General features: G+C 45.6%; 2 protein-coding genes and 1 pseudogene across 5 annotated transcripts in view; 1 reads left to right on the top strand and 2 right to left on the bottom strand.

Moving 5' to 3' along the window:
• Positions 1–2,082: 2,082 nt before the first annotated feature.
• LOC130463800 (uncharacterized) overlaps positions 2,083–19,018 on the bottom strand; it is a 21,810-nt gene continuing 4,874 nt past the window's right edge. Inside the window, exons 2-4 of one of the 2 annotated variants that reach the window (XM_056833048.1) lie at positions 8,088–8,244; positions 3,026–4,038; positions 2,083–2,940 (exon numbers count right to left, since the gene is read on the bottom strand). In XM_056833048.1, coding sequence (XP_056689026.1) covers positions 2,335–2,940; positions 3,026–4,038; positions 8,088–8,124 — 1,656 coding nt within the window. In that variant the 5' untranslated portion in view covers positions 8,125–8,244 and the 3' untranslated portion in view covers positions 2,083–2,334. The remainder of the gene's footprint in view (positions 2,941–3,025; positions 4,039–8,087; positions 8,245–19,018) is intronic. The other variant, XM_056833046.1, reaches the window with a different exon arrangement.
• LOC130463073 (homeobox-leucine zipper protein ATHB-7-like) lies at positions 8,296–9,670 on the top strand (annotated as a pseudogene).
• The window catches only part of LOC110804999 (uncharacterized), a 20,461-nt gene continuing 19,051 nt past the window's right edge, over positions 17,609–19,018 (bottom strand). For all 3 annotated transcript variants that reach the window (XM_056833050.1, XM_056833049.1, XM_056833051.1), the window contains 2 exons: positions 18,616–18,990; positions 17,609–18,539 (listed from right to left, as the gene is read on the bottom strand). In XM_056833050.1, the coding sequence (XP_056689028.1) occupies positions 17,775–18,539; positions 18,616–18,990 (1,140 nt within the window). In that variant the 3' untranslated portion in view covers positions 17,609–17,774. The remainder of the gene's footprint in view (positions 18,540–18,615; positions 18,991–19,018) is intronic.

The following is a 19,018-nucleotide window of genomic DNA, read 5'->3' as shown; positions in this document are numbered from 1 at the left end:
AGCCAACCTGAATGGTATGACACCTTGTGGGCATACAAGAGAGATGGAACCCTGCCTGCAGAAAAAACGGAAGCAAGAAGGTTGATTAGAAATTCATGCTGGTTCGTAATCATCAGAGGCCAACTCTACAAACGGGGTTTTAGCTTGCCTCTGTTACGATGCATATCAGCATACGAATCGGCACGACTGATAGAAGAAATACATGAAGGAGTGTGTGGAAATCATCAGGGAGGAAAAACCCTTGCACTGAAATGCCAAAGGCAAGGATACTACTGGCCGACAATGCTAACAGACGCACAAAAGTACGTCAAGAAATGTGAAAAATGTCAAGTTTTTTCAGCAGTCATTAATCGTCCTGCAAACGATCTCATGCCAATCCTAAATCCAATACCGTTCGCCCAGTGGGGAATGGACATTCTGGGACCATTCACAACGGCATCCGGTGGAAGAAAATATCTGATAGTGGCAGTCGATTATTTCACCAAATGGATAGAAGCAGAGCCGGTGGCAAAGATAACTGCAAATCAGGTCAAAAAGTTCATATGGAAAGGTATAATCACCAGGTTCGGATTACCAATGGCAATCGTGATGGACCATGGAGTACAGTTTGATTGCTCACCAGTTCAAAGTTTTTTGAGTACGTACAAAGTCAAGTTTGCCTACTCTTCTGTTTGTCATCCCCAAAGCAATGGACAAGCAGAAGCTGCCAACAAACAGATACTGGCAGCAATGAGAAAGAAGCTAGACGACTATAAGGCTGGTTGGGCCGATATTGTTCCAGAGATACTTTGGGGAAATAGAACCACCGTTAAGGAAGCAACGGGAGAGAGCCCATTCCGTCTATGTTTCGGATCAGAAGCAGTGATACCAGCAGAAGTAGGGTTACCTACATTCAGGATCCAGCATTATGAAGAAAACAAGAACGGTAAACTGTTAAAGCAGGAGCTGGATCTTCTACCAGAGATCAGACTCAGAGCAGAAATCAGATCGGCGGCTTACAAGCAGCGCATAAGCAATGCCTACAACAAAAGAGTAAAACACAGACAGCTTGAAGTAGGAGACCTGGTGCTCCGCAGAACTGCAGCTACAGGCAAGGCAAAGGTCCAAGGGAAGTTAACCCCAAACTGGGAGGGGCCTTATCAGATATGGGAAGAAATCGTACCAGGAGCTTTTAGGCTGATGGATATGGGTGGAACAGCACTAAAAAATTCATGGAACGCCAACGTCCTTAGAAAGTTTTATGTGTAGTCACTAACCCAAAAAGGCCGATTGAGCCAGGCCTGTTATGGTCCTTGAAATGATAGAAAGTTGAGGAATTCAAAGCAGAAGAATCAAACCCTTAAAGTAGGTCAGCAAGGCTACTATCAGCTTGCTGACTCGGGGTAATGTATAATCAAAAAATCGTGATTCAAACCCTTAAAGTAGGTCAGCAAGGCTACTATCAGCTTGCTGACTCGGGGTGATACGAATCAAACCCTTAAAGTAGGTCAGCAAGGCTACTATCAGCTTGCTGACTCGGGGTAATGTATAATCAAAAATCGCGATTCAAACCCTTAAAGTAGGTCAGCAAGGCTACTATCAGCTTGCTGACTCGGGGTGATACGAATCAAACCCTTAAAGTAGGTCAGCAAGGCTACTATCAGCTTGCTGACTCGGGGTAATGTATAATCAAAAATCGTGATTCAAACCCTTAAAGTAGGTCAGCAAGGCTACTATCAGCTTGCTGACTCGGGGTGATACGAATCAAACCCTTAAAGTAGGTCAGCAAGGCTACTATCAGCTTGCTGACTCGGGGTAATGTATAATCAAAAATCGTGATTCAAACCCTTAAAGTAGGTCAGCAAGGCTACTATCAGCTTGCTGACTCGGGGTGATACGAATCAAACCCTTAAAATAAGTCAGCAAGGCTACTATCAGCTTGCTGACTCGGGGTAACGTATAGTCAAATATCATGATTCAAAATCCTTAAAGTAAGTCAGCAAGGCTACTATCAGCTTGCTGACTCGGGGTAAAGTACCAGATTCAAACAGCACAATTGCATAAATAAGGGCAAGCATAAAATAGAAAAATAAAACAAACAACACAATATCATAAGCATAAGAGCAACACCATCTGAATAAAGCAAATTCGACAGCCAACACCAAAACTGACGTTTGTTAGCTGATCAAAAATGGCACAAGGTAAAGTTTACAAAAACAAAACATAAAATATCCCAGGGCAAAAAGTGCCACAAACAGCTGATACCAAAAGTGCGTCTAAAAAAATAAACTAATCTTTAAAAGCAGCAACGCCAGATGAACCACAGGATGATACCGGTGATGACTGCCCGCGCCTTCAAACTTGTTGATGATCCGTCTGGTTGGTACTGGAAGACAGCAGGGCAGGATCCAGGTAGTCTTCTTCCTTCAGCTCAATGGGAGGGAGAGTCAAGGGATCAGCATTCTGAATGATCTCCTCCGGAATGATCTGTGACTCCCAACCGGTTGGTACCTTGTGCTTTTCCTCCACCAGGAAATCATACTCAATATCCTCACAGTCCTCCTTGGTAAGGCCAATACCATGAACGCCACAACGGTGGGCAGCAAACCAGCCACCGTTATGACTATCCGTGATACGCTTACTATAGGTCTGGGACCGAGAAAATCGCAAGGCACCATCCCGAGCACCGGTCTTGTAAGCAGCTTTGGCCTTCTCATCCGCCTCCAGCAACTTCTCAGACAGCTCTTTGTTCTTGGCCTCCTCTGCCTCCAGCTTGTTCGCAACATTCTCCAACTCTTCGTTGCGTTGCTTCACCCTTTTCAGCTCAGAAGTTTTTTGGTCCAGATCTTGCTTGGCGTCACTCACCTGCTTCTCCAGATCAGCCTGCCTTTTCTGAAGGTCTTCATTCTGCTCCTGGTAGCAGAGGTACAGCTTCACAAGCTCCACAGCAGAGTTGCAGGCCTACAAAAGACAATTCGTCAAAAAAAAAACACCGATTGCATGTATATACAAAAAGCATACCATAAAAACAACACCGATTGCATACCTTGAGCATATCATTCATATGTTGGGCAGCCGGCGCGTCAATCTCAGCAGCAGGATTGTCGCGAGGAGTAGCCAGATCCTTCAAAGCCCTCCAACCCATACAACCACCCCCTTTGCAGTCGTCGGTGAGTATCGACTCACCACGAAGAAGATCGATTTTAGGGTTCCAGGGTTCATCAGGCTCACCAGGAGGAACCTCAAAGTACTTCATCTTCCTGGGGGATAGGCAAATCGGAGTCTTCTCAATCCACTCCCCAGGACGGACAAAGACACCCATGTTCAGACCAGAGGTGGTACCAGCACTCTGGCTAGGGCGAACATACCCAGAAGAAGTATGAAGAGTAGGAGGCATGAGAGGAGGAGTCTTCTGGCCCATACCAGCAACATCAGTATCATTTACCTCTTGCTCTTGGTTCTGACGGGTTGGAGTCATAAGATCCACAACCATCAAGTCTGGTTGGGCTATCGGCTCAACATCCGCAACAGCATCACCCCCTTGGCCTGCGATGTTCACATCGGCAGCTGATTCAAAACCTTTCTCAGGAGACTTCTGCTGAGACTTATCAGGGGCAGGCTGCGTAGTACCGTCCACTCGAGACCGATTCACCCGAGTGAAGGGTTGGTTACGATCGCGAGGACGCCTGCCAGTAAGGGCAGCACCACGACCGCAATCCAAACTTTTAAAACCTCCAGCCATGTCAGGAGCAGTATGGACGGTCTTGAAGACAGGTCTTGGAGCAGGGTTGTCAGGAGCAGTATGAGTCGTTTTGAAAACAACTCCAGTAGGTGCACGGATGGAAAGTGGTTTGGGAGCTGGTATGGAGCTTAATCTTTTTGTCTTCTTAGCAGGAGACTCACTCACAACCTCCTCCCGAGTCGAACCACGCTTTTTGTTGGCTTGGGTTGCGTAGGTCGACAGAGTGGAAAACACGCCTTTCGGATTGGGAGGGTTGTTGGTAGTAGGGCGACCGTCTTTACCCAAGCCAAGAATAGCAAAGTTGAGAGTATGCAGGCCTGGTAAGAAAAAACAAGCAAAAAATATTTAAAAACAGACAAACAACATTACATACAAAACAAGAAAAGCATACTTTAAACAATATAAGAGGGGGATATAGCTATCAGCCCCACGACCATACCAAGAGTATGGGTGTGGCACAAGCCAACTGCAGACAGCGGCCCATTTCCCAAAATATACTTAGCAGGAGGCAACCAGTACTTAGGAACGGTCACAGACTTCTGCAAACCGGTGTCAACATGCAAACATGACACAAACTGATGGGCCCTTTTCTCCCTGAAACCCAACTCCCGAATGGGGTAATGGTTCATATGAGGACGGGGGAGATGAAAGCGAGTCCGAATGGGGAAATCAGAAGGCACTCTCAACCAGTAGAACTTCTTTTCCCAATCTTTACAGCTAGACAGCTTGGGGTTGACTGTCATTTTGCTTGCCTTGGTGTAAAAAGACCACCATCCAGACTTCTTCTTGTACTTTTTCAACCAAATCAGCCGCCTAAACAGGTTAATGGTTTGGGGCCATTGTTTAAAAGATAGCAGCCAGGTAAAAGCTACAACATTCCTCACTACCTGAGGCGTTACCTGCGCCAAACATACATTCCAAGCCCGGAATACCTTCTCTATAAAAGGATGAAGAGGAAATTGGAGGCCGAAATCTAGATGATGGGCATACACGCCGATATGATCAGGAGGACAATCCAAAATCACACTCCCCTCAGCAGGAATCACGAGACGGTACCCTTTGGGCAGTTTCAAATACTCTTTGGCCCAGCGCGGATGGTCGTCTTTGATAGCCCTATCACGAAAAGATTTGATTATCTTAGCTTTGTAAACGGCACTACCAGCAGGAGGAGGACTCTCAACCCTGTAGCTCATCTCTTCCGTATCGGAATCTGGTTCCACATCCAGATCCCCTTCTCTCAATACCTGCTCACACAGAGAGGCCACGTCTTCACCATCATCCCACAACCGGCCAATATCATCATCAGACTCCAAAATTGAATCCCCTGCATCCTCATCATCTCCCCCACCGCTACCGACGGAGTTATCGGACCCCGCAACATCGTTAGCACGACTACTAACCTCCCCTTCATCCATCTGACGGCTCCCACCAGCCACGTCCTCTAGATGGGCACCCCTGACGGCATCCTGGTTGAAAGACACAACAACATTGCCAAAATTAGTGCCATAGTCACCATATCCTTTACCGGCAGGGTCCATAAATTGCGTCCATGATCGAAGTTCGTACTCAAGGGCAATAGAGGGAGCATCCACTGCCGGGATTGTTTCGCAGTTATCTACTAAATTCAAATCATGACGAATGTCGGCTCGTACCTGTTTGCGCATATGAGCCTGTAATTCCTTTGCAGCATCCTCGTAAGACGGCTCAAAATAGTCAGAGGCAGACGGCTTATCATCATCCTCAAAATTGACATCCTCAGAGGTAGACGCAGGGTCAGCATCGTCATACCCAGCCCCACTCAACACATTATCACTATCTCGCTCACTCGACATTACACCCAAATATAAACCTATACGAAGGAAGAAACAAAAACAAAAAAGACTATACCTTCTCGCACAACGGAAATTTAGCAGCCCAGAACCGAGGTACAACACTTCCGCAAGCACCGCAGTCAGCAACAGAAACAGCGCCGAAAAAATAACTCGCAGGAACAAAGGAGAAGATTTGAGAAAGAGAGAGAAAAGTTTGAAGAAAAGAGCGAAAGTGTTTTGACGTTTTAAGAAAAGAAAGTTAAATAGTCAAAAATCGAGGAAAATGGGCGATTTGACAGTTAAAGGCAGTTGAAAGGACAGAGCAAATCTCAGCCATTGAAATAAAATGATAAAGCGACACGCGTCGCATAGCACGCAGATGCATCACACGTGGAATAAATTTAAGCGGTACAAATTCAAAATACTTCCTAAAAAATTCCAAAATCTCAAGGGGGCTAGTCAGCATCCAAAACCTCAAGGGGGCTAGTCAGCATCCAAAACCTCAAGGGGGCTAGTCAGCATCCAAAATCTCAAGGGGGCTAGTCAGCATCCAAAATCTCAAGGGGGCTAGTCAGCATCCAAAATCTCAAAGGGACTAGTCAGCGTCCAAGCATCCCCAAAGGAGCATATCGGTAAGAGGGAGCAGGACACCCTATCTGCTTAGTTTCAGCAAAATTACAGGTGGTATTCACTACGAGAAAGCTAATCAGCACTTAACACATAAACACACCAGCATTTCGCGGAAAGCGCGCAGTCTGAGGGGGCTAGTTGTAGGGAGAGCACTATTTTCAGAGCAAGCACATCAGTCAAGACAGATATGCTCACTCTGAGGGGGCTAGTTGTACGGGTATGCTACCAGCTGGCTGGTAGCATCGCCAAACTGTTAAGGAGGCACGTGACCAGTTATTATTAATCCTTAACGGCAGTTATTATTCCCTACCAGCATCTCTTACAAGCCGGTAGGGGGGAGGCACGTGACCAAACCAAGAGGTCAACGGGTCGCTATCAATCGGGTAGGACCCATTTGTCCGTACGCCCGACCCGCGCCTATATATATGGGCTTCATTTATGACAAAAGGTACGCAAACACAATCATTTCCACTAAAACCAAAATACTTATCACTCATCATATCTGACTTTAGCATCGGAGGGGGGATCCTCGAATCACCCTCGAGGCTAGTTCATCTTTGTTATCTGCGCAGGATATCAACAGGATAACAGTAGCACTCAACCAGCAAGACATCTCCAACCGTTCCCAAATCATACCGGAACAGTGTCCTTACTATAAAAATACCTTTGCGAGTCGCCTCTAAATTGCCTTTAGTGTCGCCTATGGTGCGACTCTGAAGCTAGGGACTCTAAAACATTTTGGTGTTTTAGAGTCTCCCCTTTGAGGCGACACGGATATTATTATACATGTCACTTGTTAAGGAAGAGGCGACACTAAAGATATATGTTTCAAAATAATTAATTAATGAACTAATCATTCCGAGTCGCCTATTATACTAAGAGGCGACACGAAAGATACTTTTTAATTATTTTAAATGAAGTAATTAACCTTTAATGTCGCCTCTAATCTCTATAGGCGACACGGAAACTATTTTCGGAAAATATTTTTATAATTTTTTTAATTATACGAGTCGCCTCTAAAGTTTATAGGCAACACGAAAAAATACTTTCCGGACATTTTTGTTAAACTTATTAATAATCGAGTCGCCTAACATACTAAGAGGCGACATGAAAGATATTTTGCAAAATTATTTTTATTAAGCTAATTACCTTTAGGGTCGCCTATTAAGGTTACAGGCGACACCAAAAGTATTTTCTGAATTATTTTTAAAACCATTTTACCCATTTTGAGTCGCCTATTATACCAAAAGGCGACACTGGAAGTATTCGTTTACTTTTTAGAAAAATAGTAATTAACCATTAGAAGTCGCACGTAATTATAGGAGGTGACACCTAAAGTATGTTTTATGTTTTTAGTTTTTGTTTTTAGTTATCGGTAATTTAAATTTTTTCTACGCACGTAATAAAATAAAAATAAATCCACAAAATACATAAATAGAGAGATGTAAAATTGCAAAAAGATTTTTTTATTAATACAAACAAGAAAGTTGATTCAAGAAGTATAAATAATGTATTCCAAAAACTTAACCTATAATTTGTTCTAGCTTTGTATCTCTGAAACTAGAAAATAACTAGAAAACAACTTTTAATAAAATATTTGCTCCATTTTTCTCAAACATCATCGATCTCATCTTGAGTGTACAGGTTTGGAGAAAACATCATTGATCTCATTTTGGCAAGGTCCAATTCGAGTATATTCAAGACTGTAGGTAATATCTTTAGTCTTTCAAAGTAATTCGGTTTAAGTCCGCAATATGAAATGTTCAGCTTTACTAGCACCTGTGTCTCATGGAATAAAGATTCAGACAACTTCAATGCTCCATCCTGTAAGTTCGCAACAGCCAAGACATGGTGTAAGGAGAACTACAACAATACGCCAATACCAATACAACATGATCAAGTTTGAAGTGATAAAACCCACTTACAGTATTTGTTGCACCAAGCACGAGACTTGATAAACATGAAGATCTAGCAAGTTGACACACCATTGCATTCTTATTAAGCTTTATCCGTCCAGACTTGTTTCCGATAACCTAAAAAGCAAAAACCAAGCATGTGACTCTTCTCTCCACCAATTAGAACCTAATAGCAGAAAGGGCACCAAGGTCAACAACATCATTTGCAACATTAAATATGGTCAGCAGAAGAAAGATATACACTGCCCACTTATCCACCAAGCGTAAACATGTAGTCGTCTTTCTAGTTTCCAAAATAACAGCAGGACATGCTGCATCAGCCATTACCTGAAGACTTTTGTCAATTGTAATAAACAAGAGCTGCATCAAAAAAATATCCTAGATTTATTTCCACACTATTATCTTCAAAACTGATTTCAAACCCAGCAAAGCACCAATTACATTTAGCACATCATGCAAGCCTAATAAAATCAGTAGGGTGGCATACTTTTTGACACCGCAATCTTTTAGTCCAGGCAAGCTGAACAAGATCTATCAAATAGATTCAGTAACTTCCCCCACAACTTAGCAGCAATGCCCTCCTAGTGCAATTTCCTTGTGAAGCAGAAGTAACGGTGGCAATTGAGTAATCATTGAAAAACATGTTTTAACCTAAAATATGAATCAAATCTACCTGACCAATAACCATCAACTAGGCTAGTGAGTTCAAAAATACACCTGGTCCCACATATTTTCACTACTTGTGTAAAAGAGTAGTAACAGGTATGTCAACCACAAAGCAAAAGAAAAACACATATGAGCCACAGGTATAAGTATTGATCCCGTAGCAACGAAGCAAACAAATAAGAACTGCAACAAGAGAAGATTTAGTGACGAGCAAATTAAATCCTTGGAATTGATGTTTAGCTCGGAATCCAAACCAGGGTCATAAACAAAGCAGCAGACGGCTGACCAGCTCGGAATTCATCCTCGACAGGTCACTGTATGGTTTTAGAATAGGAGAGCTCAAAGCAAGTCAAAACATAGTGTGATTACATCATCTTGAAAGCTCACTATGACAGCCTTGCTTCTATGCCATTATTTTCTAATATGTCAAACATGTTGAACTCTTATTGCACAGGTGCAAGTCGCAACACAATTGGTTTAAAAGAACGACCCAAGGACAACACATGTGACTTAGCCCCAACTACATACAACAGCAAAGGAGAATTCTATTTCTATAAGCTCCAGAGAAGCTCATAGCTCATCCAGAAAATTACGCTCGGAATGAGATTTTATGCAAAGGTAAATCTGAAGAATTTAAGAGTTCTGAGTAGGAGACAGACAACTAAGAATACTTCAACATGATAGATTGAATCAGCATATGGCTCATTAGTATCATCTAGAAACTACAGCAGTCTAGAACCAACCTATCTTATGGAACATAATTGTATCCCAATGGGGGGAGGGGGGGAATATACTAGCAAAGAGTCAAGATTTCATAGTGACACTGATAAAACTAATGTAATGCCCGTCGGGAACCAGAGGGACAGGGCAATTTAAAGTCATGTGTGAATTTTGTATCACAAATGCAGGAAGAACTGGGAGATTAACCAGCAAAGAACATTTAAAAATACCAGTGCTAGCTAAATAGTTGAGCAAGTAACGTTGCATTACCATCCTATTTTTCTACTTTGATTTAACAAAGGCTATTAAAATATTGGCAGTCATAAAGAAGATATAGTGACCCACCCAAACCATATAACCTCGGGCACACCGGGAAATACGCAAAAAAAAAAAAAAAAAAGCCAGAAAGGTTGAAAACAAATAAGACAAACTTACATGAAAATTGAAGGAAACCCACTTGAAAGGTGGGATTTTGATGACATGACAGGGAGAAAAAACCCAGATTTTGAACAATTTTTTCTATAGAAACAACAAATCTATTTGAACATTCTTGATTAATTTCATTAGAAACTGAATATATCACTTTAAATCATGGGAAATGTGAGTCAGCAGAGGGTTCTTATCATTTTCATTCTATAGAGCATTCCAATAATTCGGGTGCACACTAACTGTTTGATGTTACGCATCAGAGAGAGAAACATGATCTGGTAGAACTTTGCAATAACTTGTGGGTTTCTGGGCGTGTGGGTGTATAATTTGGCACAAGATTCCCAGAATTAGCATATGACAATAATATAAAGCGTCATGACTCACAAATATCTGATTTGCGCTAGAATTGCAATTGATAGTGTTCGGGCCCCCTGTGGGACCCACCTTTTACACAAATTACCAAAATGCCCTCTTAAAGGAAAATATTAAAAATACCCTCAAACACAAATCTCCTAATGGGCTCAAACCAGAAGTTAGGGGCCCATATCTCAGCCTCCTACAAGCCCAAGATTCCATACCCCTACACTTGCATATATTTACTAATAATGCCATCCGACATTACTATAAATACGATTCACCTAATCATTATTGAGGTATGCAATTATTCCCAAACTAACTCTCTCACTACTTTCTCTCTCTACAAGGACTGACTTGAGCGTCGGAGAGGGTTTTCCCGGAAACCCTCCGGGCCAGTTTACGTTTGCCGTTTTTGTAGGACAAACCACGACCGATCGGAGGAAAACGACAGCCTGGTTGACGAGGCTTCCCCTATTTTCATACTTAAGCATTTTCTTCGCAGAAACAGTTGGCGCCGTCTGTGGGGAAGTCAACTACAAGCCATGGTTAACACTCGACGAACCAGGCAACAGTCATCCTCTCACCGATCAGGGTCCCATCCTAATTATGTGCTAATGCCTATTCCGGGGAACGGAGATGATCATGATGGCGACCAAGACCATGAGAACCAGCAGCCTTGTGTTGAAGGTCACCTGGGGAACTTGGCCACCCAAAAGGATCTGGAACATTTGGCTGCTCAGGTCAATGAGGCTATCCACAACCTCCAAGGGAGGGGAGAAGGACCTTCAAGGAAACATCCAAACCACACAGCTAGCTCAAGAGTGAGCACGACATCTCACACCATCCACAGGGCACAGCCTCGAAGTGTGATGGACAGGCTAGGAGACAGGGGTGGGGCACAGCCTCGCCCAACTCAATCAAGGGCCAATCAAGATGCACGCCGGATAATTGAAGAGCGACGGTTGCACAGAGGAGACCTCGATGCTCGAGACCTCTTACACAAGAGGCGCCTCGAACAAGCCAGAGAAGCCATCAGGAATGATAGGATCACCCGAGGTCTACCCCCCTCTAGTGTCAGGACTACGGTCTCCGCACGAGATCACCCCACTCCTTCAAAGCAAGCCGAGCCAATCGAAGTCAGCTCCCGAAGGACATCTCCCACAAGGAGGCGGCACTCACCCCTTAGCCGAACTAGAGGCCATTCCCCCAGGCCAAGGACTTCACTCCCTGACCAACATCCAAGGGACCATTCATCCTCTCATCGTCCTAGACCTCGTTCGCCTTCGAGAATAGAGAGGAGCCCTCCGCGCCGTGAGCGAACATACTCGCCACCCCCAGAGAGCAGAGGTAGGCATGCCTCCCCAAGAGGAAGGTGGGACTCCCCCCAACCAAGAATTGATAAGCACAGACCTACCTCATCATTGCAAGAAGCCCTCACCCCATTCTCCCAAGAGATAATGAACACCCCCCGCCGGGATAAGGTGAAGGTTCCTACCATTGAAACTTTCGATGGAACTACGGACCCAGAGGAGCACATGGCTGCCTACGCAGCCCAAATGAGCGTCCAGACCGGGTGTGGAGCCACTTGGTGCCGATACTTCCCTACTACTTTGAAGGGTCTGGCCCTTATCTGGTTCAATAAGCACGTAGCAAAAGGAAGTATCAAGAGCTACAATGAACTTGAAAAAGTTTTCATCAGCCAATTTGCGGCGGGTCGGAGGCACCAAAAGACAAGTGTCAACTTAATGGCAGTCAGGCAAGGAGACACGGAGACCCTTCGCAATTATATAAAGAGATTCAATGAAGAAGTCCTGAAGATACACAACCTTAAGGACGAAATCAAGTTCACAGCCCTCTTGGCGGGTCTCCAACCGGATGACTTCAAGTTTGAGCTGATCACTGGGGTGTCGAACTTCGAAGAAGCCATGGAAAAAGCCCAGAAGCACATCCAGGCCACAGATGTGTGTAAAATCAGTTGGGGAGGTGAGCGCAGTACAAGGCAAAAACAAAAGCCAAGTTGGGGAGAGCCCCCGAAATCGGAGAAAAAGAAAAATGGCAGCCCCGATCGAACTCAACCCTCCCTCAAAAGGCCAGTGATAGCCGAGGACCATGGTGAGGATCCGAGGTACAACCGCAACAGGCGAGAGATTTACCTTGATCTAAAGGGAAAAGACATCCTTCCCAAGCCCCCTGCAATCCGAACGCCCGAGACAAAGCGAGACAAGTCGCAGTGGTGTGAGTTCCACCATGAATGCGGGCACACCACGAAGAATTGTAGGGAGCTGAAAAGGGCGCTAGACCACCTGGCTGATCAGGGCAAGCTGAATGATTACTTAAGGAAAAATCCTACCCCGAAAGGAAAAGACAAGGAAAAGGAATCCGCCAGTGAAGATACGGGGGATTACATTGGAGTGATAGCTGGAGGCCTAGCCGCAGGCGGGTCTGTTAGTAAAGCAAAAGACAGCTTATGGGCACTTGAACACCAAGTCCTGAAAGTATCATCAGCCTCTCAGACAGCACCGGTGATGACCTTTGGCGGGAGCACTGGTCGCCCAATCCAAGAGTCCCATGACGATCCCCTGGTAATCGAAATGAAAGTTGCCAACTCAACAGTCGGGCGAGTGCTGGTAGACAGTGGGTCGTCTGCCGATATTATCACTCTGAAATGCCTAGAAGGGCTCAAATACTCCAAGGATGATCTGAAAACCATCTCCCAGCCGCTCATTGGGTTTGGAGGACAAGCCGTGCATCCCCAAGGTACCATCAGGCTACCTGTCAGGTTGGGACCTAAGAACAAAGGAAGACGACTACTGGTGGACTTTCTTGTCGTGGACATCTCCCTACCATACAATATCATCTTGGGTCGACCACTACTAAACAAAGTAAAAGCCGCAATTTCTGTGTACCAACTTCTCATGCAATTCGAGTTGGAGGATGGCACTGTGGGAAAGATCTTTGGAGATCAGCAAGTGGGTAGAAGATGCTATGTCAACAGCCTCAAAAGGGCGTCAGATACCCCCCGACCCCCAGCAAAGAAAATCAAGCAGGAAGAGACCCCACTGGTCCTATTCACCGACTGTCCCTCGGGATATGATCGTCCTAAGCCAGCAGAGGCAGACAAGGAAGAGGTACTGCAAGAGGGTACAAATCGGATGGTCCGAGTAGGCACAGGTATTGAGGAAGCACTACGCAATGAAATCTTGTCGGTCCTGCGAGAATTTAAAGATGTCTTTGCTTATACAGTGGAAGAGATGCCGGGAATAGACCCATCCATCATGACCCATCACCTTCACATCAAACCAGAATACAAACCCGTCAAGCAGAAACTAAGGCATCAGGGGGTGGAACGCAATGCCGCAGCCGCAGCTGAGGTAAAGAAGCTCCTAGAAGCCGGATTCATCAAAGAATGCCAATACTCAGAGTGGCTGGCAAATGTGGTGCTAGTCAAGAAGCCAACAGGCGCTTGGAGGATGTGCGTCGACTTCACCGACCTTAACAAAGCCTGCCCGAAAGATGACCATCCCCTACCCAAGATTGACAGGTTGGTCGATTCAACAGCCGGCCACGCCTTGTTCAGTTTCATGGACGCTAATGCGGGATACCACCAGATCCCTATGGCTGAAGAGGATCAGCCCCACACGGCCTTCATCACTAGCCAGGGCGTCTACTGCTACAAAGTCATGCCCTTCGGGTTGAAAAATGCCGGAGCCACATATCAAAGATTCATCAACAAAATCTTCGAGGGGCAGTTAGGTAGAAACGTCGAAGCCTATGTCGATGATATGATCGTGAAATCAAAAGCCAAGGCTGATCATGTCACAGATTTGAGAGAAACCCTTTCAACACTTAGAAAATATGGCATGAAGCTCAACCCACAAAAATGTGTTTTTGGAGTCAAAGGGGGGGAAATGCCTAGGCTTCTTGGTGGATGAGAGGGGCATCGAAGCCAACCCTGATAAAATCCAAGCCATACTAGACATGGAATCCCCTCAAACCGTCAAACAAGTCCAAAGGCTAACTGGATGCATAGCAGCCATGGGGCGTTTCCTCTCAAGGTCGGCAGACAAGAGCTTATCATTCTTCAAAACTCTCAAGGGGAGTTCATTTCATTGGGATGCAGAAGCCGAAATAGCCTTCCAACAGCTCAAGGATCATCTGTCCAGCCTACCAAAACTTGTATCCCCCCTACCAGGAGAGCCCTTATACTTGTACTTGGCCACATCCGAATATTCATTAAGTGCTGTCCTGGTGGCTGAGCGAGAAAAGACCCAACACCCAGTGTACTTTGTCAGCCATGCCTACAGAGGAGCCGAATCCAGGTATTCGGACATAGAGAAACTTGTGTTCGCCCTCGTAATGGCCAGCAGAAAACTCAAACCCTACTTCCAAGCACACCCCATCAAGGTTCTCACAAGTCAGCCAATTCGAAAGATCATTGAGGGGAGGAATCACTCAAGTAGAATGACTGACTGGGCTGATCAACTCGCAGACTTCGGATTAGAATATGAGCCGAGAAGAGCAATCAAAGCTCAAGCCCTGGAAGACTTCATTGCTGAATGCACCAACCGCCCTGAGCAAAACCTCGATTCCACACCGTGGATCCTGAACGTAGACGGGTCCTCCTCCAAGTCCGGTAGTGGAGCTGGTATCCTCATTGTATCTCCTTCAAGGGAAAGGTTCGAATATGCTGTGAAGTTTGATTTTAACGCCTCAAACAATGAGGCTGAATATGAAGCCCTCATCCTTGGTCTAGAATTATGTCAAGTGGCTGGAGCAAGCGCCATACATGTTTTCTCAGACTCGCAACTCATTGTGGGACAGATGACGGGGGAGTACGAAGCCAAAGAGGATAGCATGCGGATGTATCTAAACAAAGTCAAGAACATGAGCACCGCACTGGCCGAGTTCCAAATTCAACATATCCCGAGGGGAGAGAATACACAGGCAGATGCTTTGGCAAGGATGGCTAGTTCGGCTGAAGGGCTTACCCCAAGAACCATCATGTGGGAAGTGTTAAGAGAGCCAAGCATCAACAAGCCCGCGGTCAACTACCTCGACCGATCCAACACTTGGATGGATCAGATAGTAGCCTACAAGAGAAGCCAAGAGTTGCCTGAAGATGAAAAAGAAGCAGCCCAAGTAAAAAAACGAGATGAATGGTTTGTATGGTATGAAGATAACTTGTATAAGAAATCCTATACACACCCACTCCTCAAGTGCATTACCCCCGAGGATGGTGATTATGTGCTAAGGGAGATACATCAAGGGGCGTGTGGAAGTCATCAAGGGTCTCGAACCACCGCCGGTAAGGCACTCAGAGCCGGATTCTACTGGCCCACTCTCCAAGCAGATGCGGAGAAGCTAATACGTCATTGTGAAAAGTGCCAAAAATACGCTCAAGTCCAACATCTACCCTCCAACAAACTAACAGCCATCATTGCCACACTACCCTTCGATCAGTGGGGTATGGACCTCCTAGGCCCTTTTCCCCCCGCAACGGGGCAGAGAAAGTTTTTGTTGGTCGCCATCGACTACTTCACCAAATGGATTGAAGCCGAGCCCCTTGCCTCAATCACAGACAAGCAAATTCAGAAGTTCATTTGGAGAAACATAATCACTCGCTTTGGCGTTCCTAGGGCCTTGATATCCGACAATGGAAGGCAGTTCAACAGCAAACCCACCGTGGCATACTGTAAGCAATTTGCTATACGCACCTACTTCAGTGCTGTATCACGGCCACAGACAAATGGTCAGGCAGAAGCCGCAAACAAAATCATACTCCATGGACTCAGAACCATGCTAGAAGGGTCCAAAGGGACGTGGGTAGACGACCTTCCCGGAGTACTCTGGTCTGCCCGAACCACAAACAAGGACGCCACAGGGCGGTCCCCCTTCGAGCTTGTATATGGAAGTGAAGCTGTTCTCCCTGTAGAAGTGGGCATTACAAGTCCAAGGGTAACGTTCTATGACTATGAGGAGAATAAGAAAAAGAAGAGCCATGACCTAGACTTGCTCCCTGAAATAAGAGGTAATGCCTTGCTCAGATCCATTGCCCAAAAAAGAAAGATGACAAGGCACTTCAACAGAAGGGTTAAGCATAAGCTCATCAACCAAGGAGACTGGGTGCTGAGGAACATCGAATCAACGGGTAAACAATCTGACATGGGAAAGCTAGCTCCTAACGGGGAAGGACCGTACAAAGTAACTGAACAAGTAAGGCCAGGAACCTTCCGCCCCGAAACCCCTGAAGGTAAGGCTCTCCCTCGACCATGGAACGCTGATAATCTCAGAAGGTCCTATGTTTAAACCTCATAGATATTCCCTCTTCCCTAAGAAGTACTTAGTTTCACAGCTCTTAGCCATAGTTTTCAGTGATGAACATGGGGGCATAGTGTATGTAAGCCCGCCATAGACTAAACAAACATCCCATCATTGTAAACAAAGCTTCATATCTTCAAGGCAATAGTAAAGAGCTCGGCTAGTAATATTGCTTATCAAAATCTTGTTTCTAGAATGCCATAAGCAAAAGCCAAATATCGACCAGGCAAGTGCCACCCGCGTCAAAAGGGAAAGACAAGCCAATCTCAGGCACATAAGCTCCCACACTTAGTGAAATAATCTAAGTCCTTTTCAAGGATGGCGCCTCACAGTTCACCCAAACATGGGGCTCATTAGTCCCTTTGGAGAGCGACAACCCATTCCTATGCTTAGTGAAATAATCTAAGTCATTTTCAAGAATGGCGCCTCAACGTTCGCCCAAGCATGGGGCTCATTAGTCCCTTTGGAGAACGACAGCCCATTCCTATACTTAGAGAAATAATCTAAGTCATTTTCAGGAATGGCGCTTCAACGTTCGCCCAAGCATAGGGCTCATTAGTCCCTCCGGAGAACAAAATCCCATTCCTATACTTAGTGAAATAATCTAAGTCATTTTCAAGAATGGCGCCTTACAGTTCGTCCAAACATGGGGCTCATTAGTCCCTTTGGAGAACGACAGCCCATTCCTATACTTAGTGAAATAATCTAAGTCATTTTCAAGAATGACGCTTCAACGTTCGCCCAAGCATGGGGCTCATTAGTCCCTTCGGAGAACAAAAGCCCATTCCTATACTTAGTGAAATAATCTAACTCATTTTCAAGAATGGCGCTTCACAGTTCGTCCAAGCATGGGACTCATTAGTCCCTCTGGAGAACAACAGCCCATTCCTATACTTAGTGAAATAATCTAAGTCATTTTCAAGAAAGGCGCTTCACATTTCGTCCCAGCATGGGGCTCATTAGCAAGTCAATCTAAGTTCAAAAACAGAGAAAGTTGAACAAATAGAAAGGCTAAGTGAAAACAACATCAAAAGCCGAACTGCAGCCAGACATGTTCAAAAGTACAACAAAACCCAAATCAAAGACATAACAAGTCAAGATACATCAAAAGCCGCACCTACGGCAAAATCCGAGAAAGCAAATAACATAGTAAGAAAGCAAAAGCCTAGAGATGAAAAGGCGCGCACGCAGGCGGCATAACAGAAGCTACTCAGAAGCAGAAGAACAACCAAGAGAAACACCGGGCTTCACCACGTGGTACAGAGCCTCTCGATCACTTCGAACCTTCTTCGGATCACCCCGAGAGGTACGAGTCGGAGGCCCCTGGGAAGAAACCACTCTAGAAGAAGGCTCCGCAGCCGGACCTCCAGCCTCCGCTGTCATGCTCTCAGTCATGGTCCCGGCAACGTCCTCCCTAGCCAATCGCTCCTGCTCCTCCCTGAGCATGTCAGACATAAGAGCCTCCTCCTCGGCAAGCTTCATGGCACGATAATCTTCCTCGAAAACGGCAAAGTCAGCAGAAGGAAGCCTGCGCGCAAACAGCTCACGCATCTTGTCCAGAGTGGACTCCTCCCCAAGTGTAAAAGACTGCTGACCCACACTAGCTGAGTAAGCCGCCCCGGCCTCGGTCTCCTTCCACGCCTCAATGTAAGCTGGGCCATCCTTGGGCTCCTTGCTCTCCGCCTGGGCTACAAGTAACTCTTCCTCAAGCTTATCCACCTGCTTTTTCGTCTTTGCATATGAAGCTTTACATGACATGTATCTCGCCTTCACCTTGTCATGAGAATTCTTCCACTTAGCTGACTTCTCCTCCGCCGCCTCAAGCTCGGACTCCATCCTCTGATTCTCAGCCTCAAGATCGGACACCCTGATAGAAAGCTCCTCCTTTTGCTTCCTAAGACCATCAAGCTCAACCTCCATACTCCTAAGGTGATGCTTGCGTCTAGCCATAGCCGCCGCACGAACGGAGAGCTACACCATCAAAACAAAAGAGTTAACATCCAAAGCAAAGTTAAAAGTTTCAAGAGAGATATTCAAGTACAATTACCTCAGCCCAAGCCATGTGGAATCCATCTAACTCCTCATCCTGAGGAATCCCCTCAAAATACTCATCATCAGCCGGGGTAAAAAGCACGTCTAAGCTCCTAGTGAGGCGCTTGAAGCGATCTTTCTCACTAATCACCATGAAGGGAGGATCGTCAGGACCCCATGGTTGACCTTCTCCTGCCTTCCTCTTCTTCGAAGCCGGGGACGAGTCATGTCCCTCACCAGCGAAAGCCGACTCAGCACCATCAGCCTGGAGGGGAACAGTGTTATCCTCCACCATATGGTCATCACCTTCATGATCCGACTCCTCAACATGAACAACCGAAGGAGCCTTCCCAGCAGAAGCTTGTACGCGCCTTGATGCCTTCTTATGATCCTACATAAAAACAAGCAAGAAGCCAAGG

Source organism: Spinacia oleracea, chromosome 6, assembly GCF_020520425.1.
Source record: "Spinacia oleracea cultivar Varoflay chromosome 6, BTI_SOV_V1, whole genome shotgun sequence".
NCBI lineage: Eukaryota > Viridiplantae > Streptophyta > Magnoliopsida > Caryophyllales > Amaranthaceae > Spinacia > Spinacia oleracea.
The sequence above is the reverse complement of the archived record's forward strand: the minus strand, read 5'-3'. Positions and strand labels throughout refer to the sequence as shown.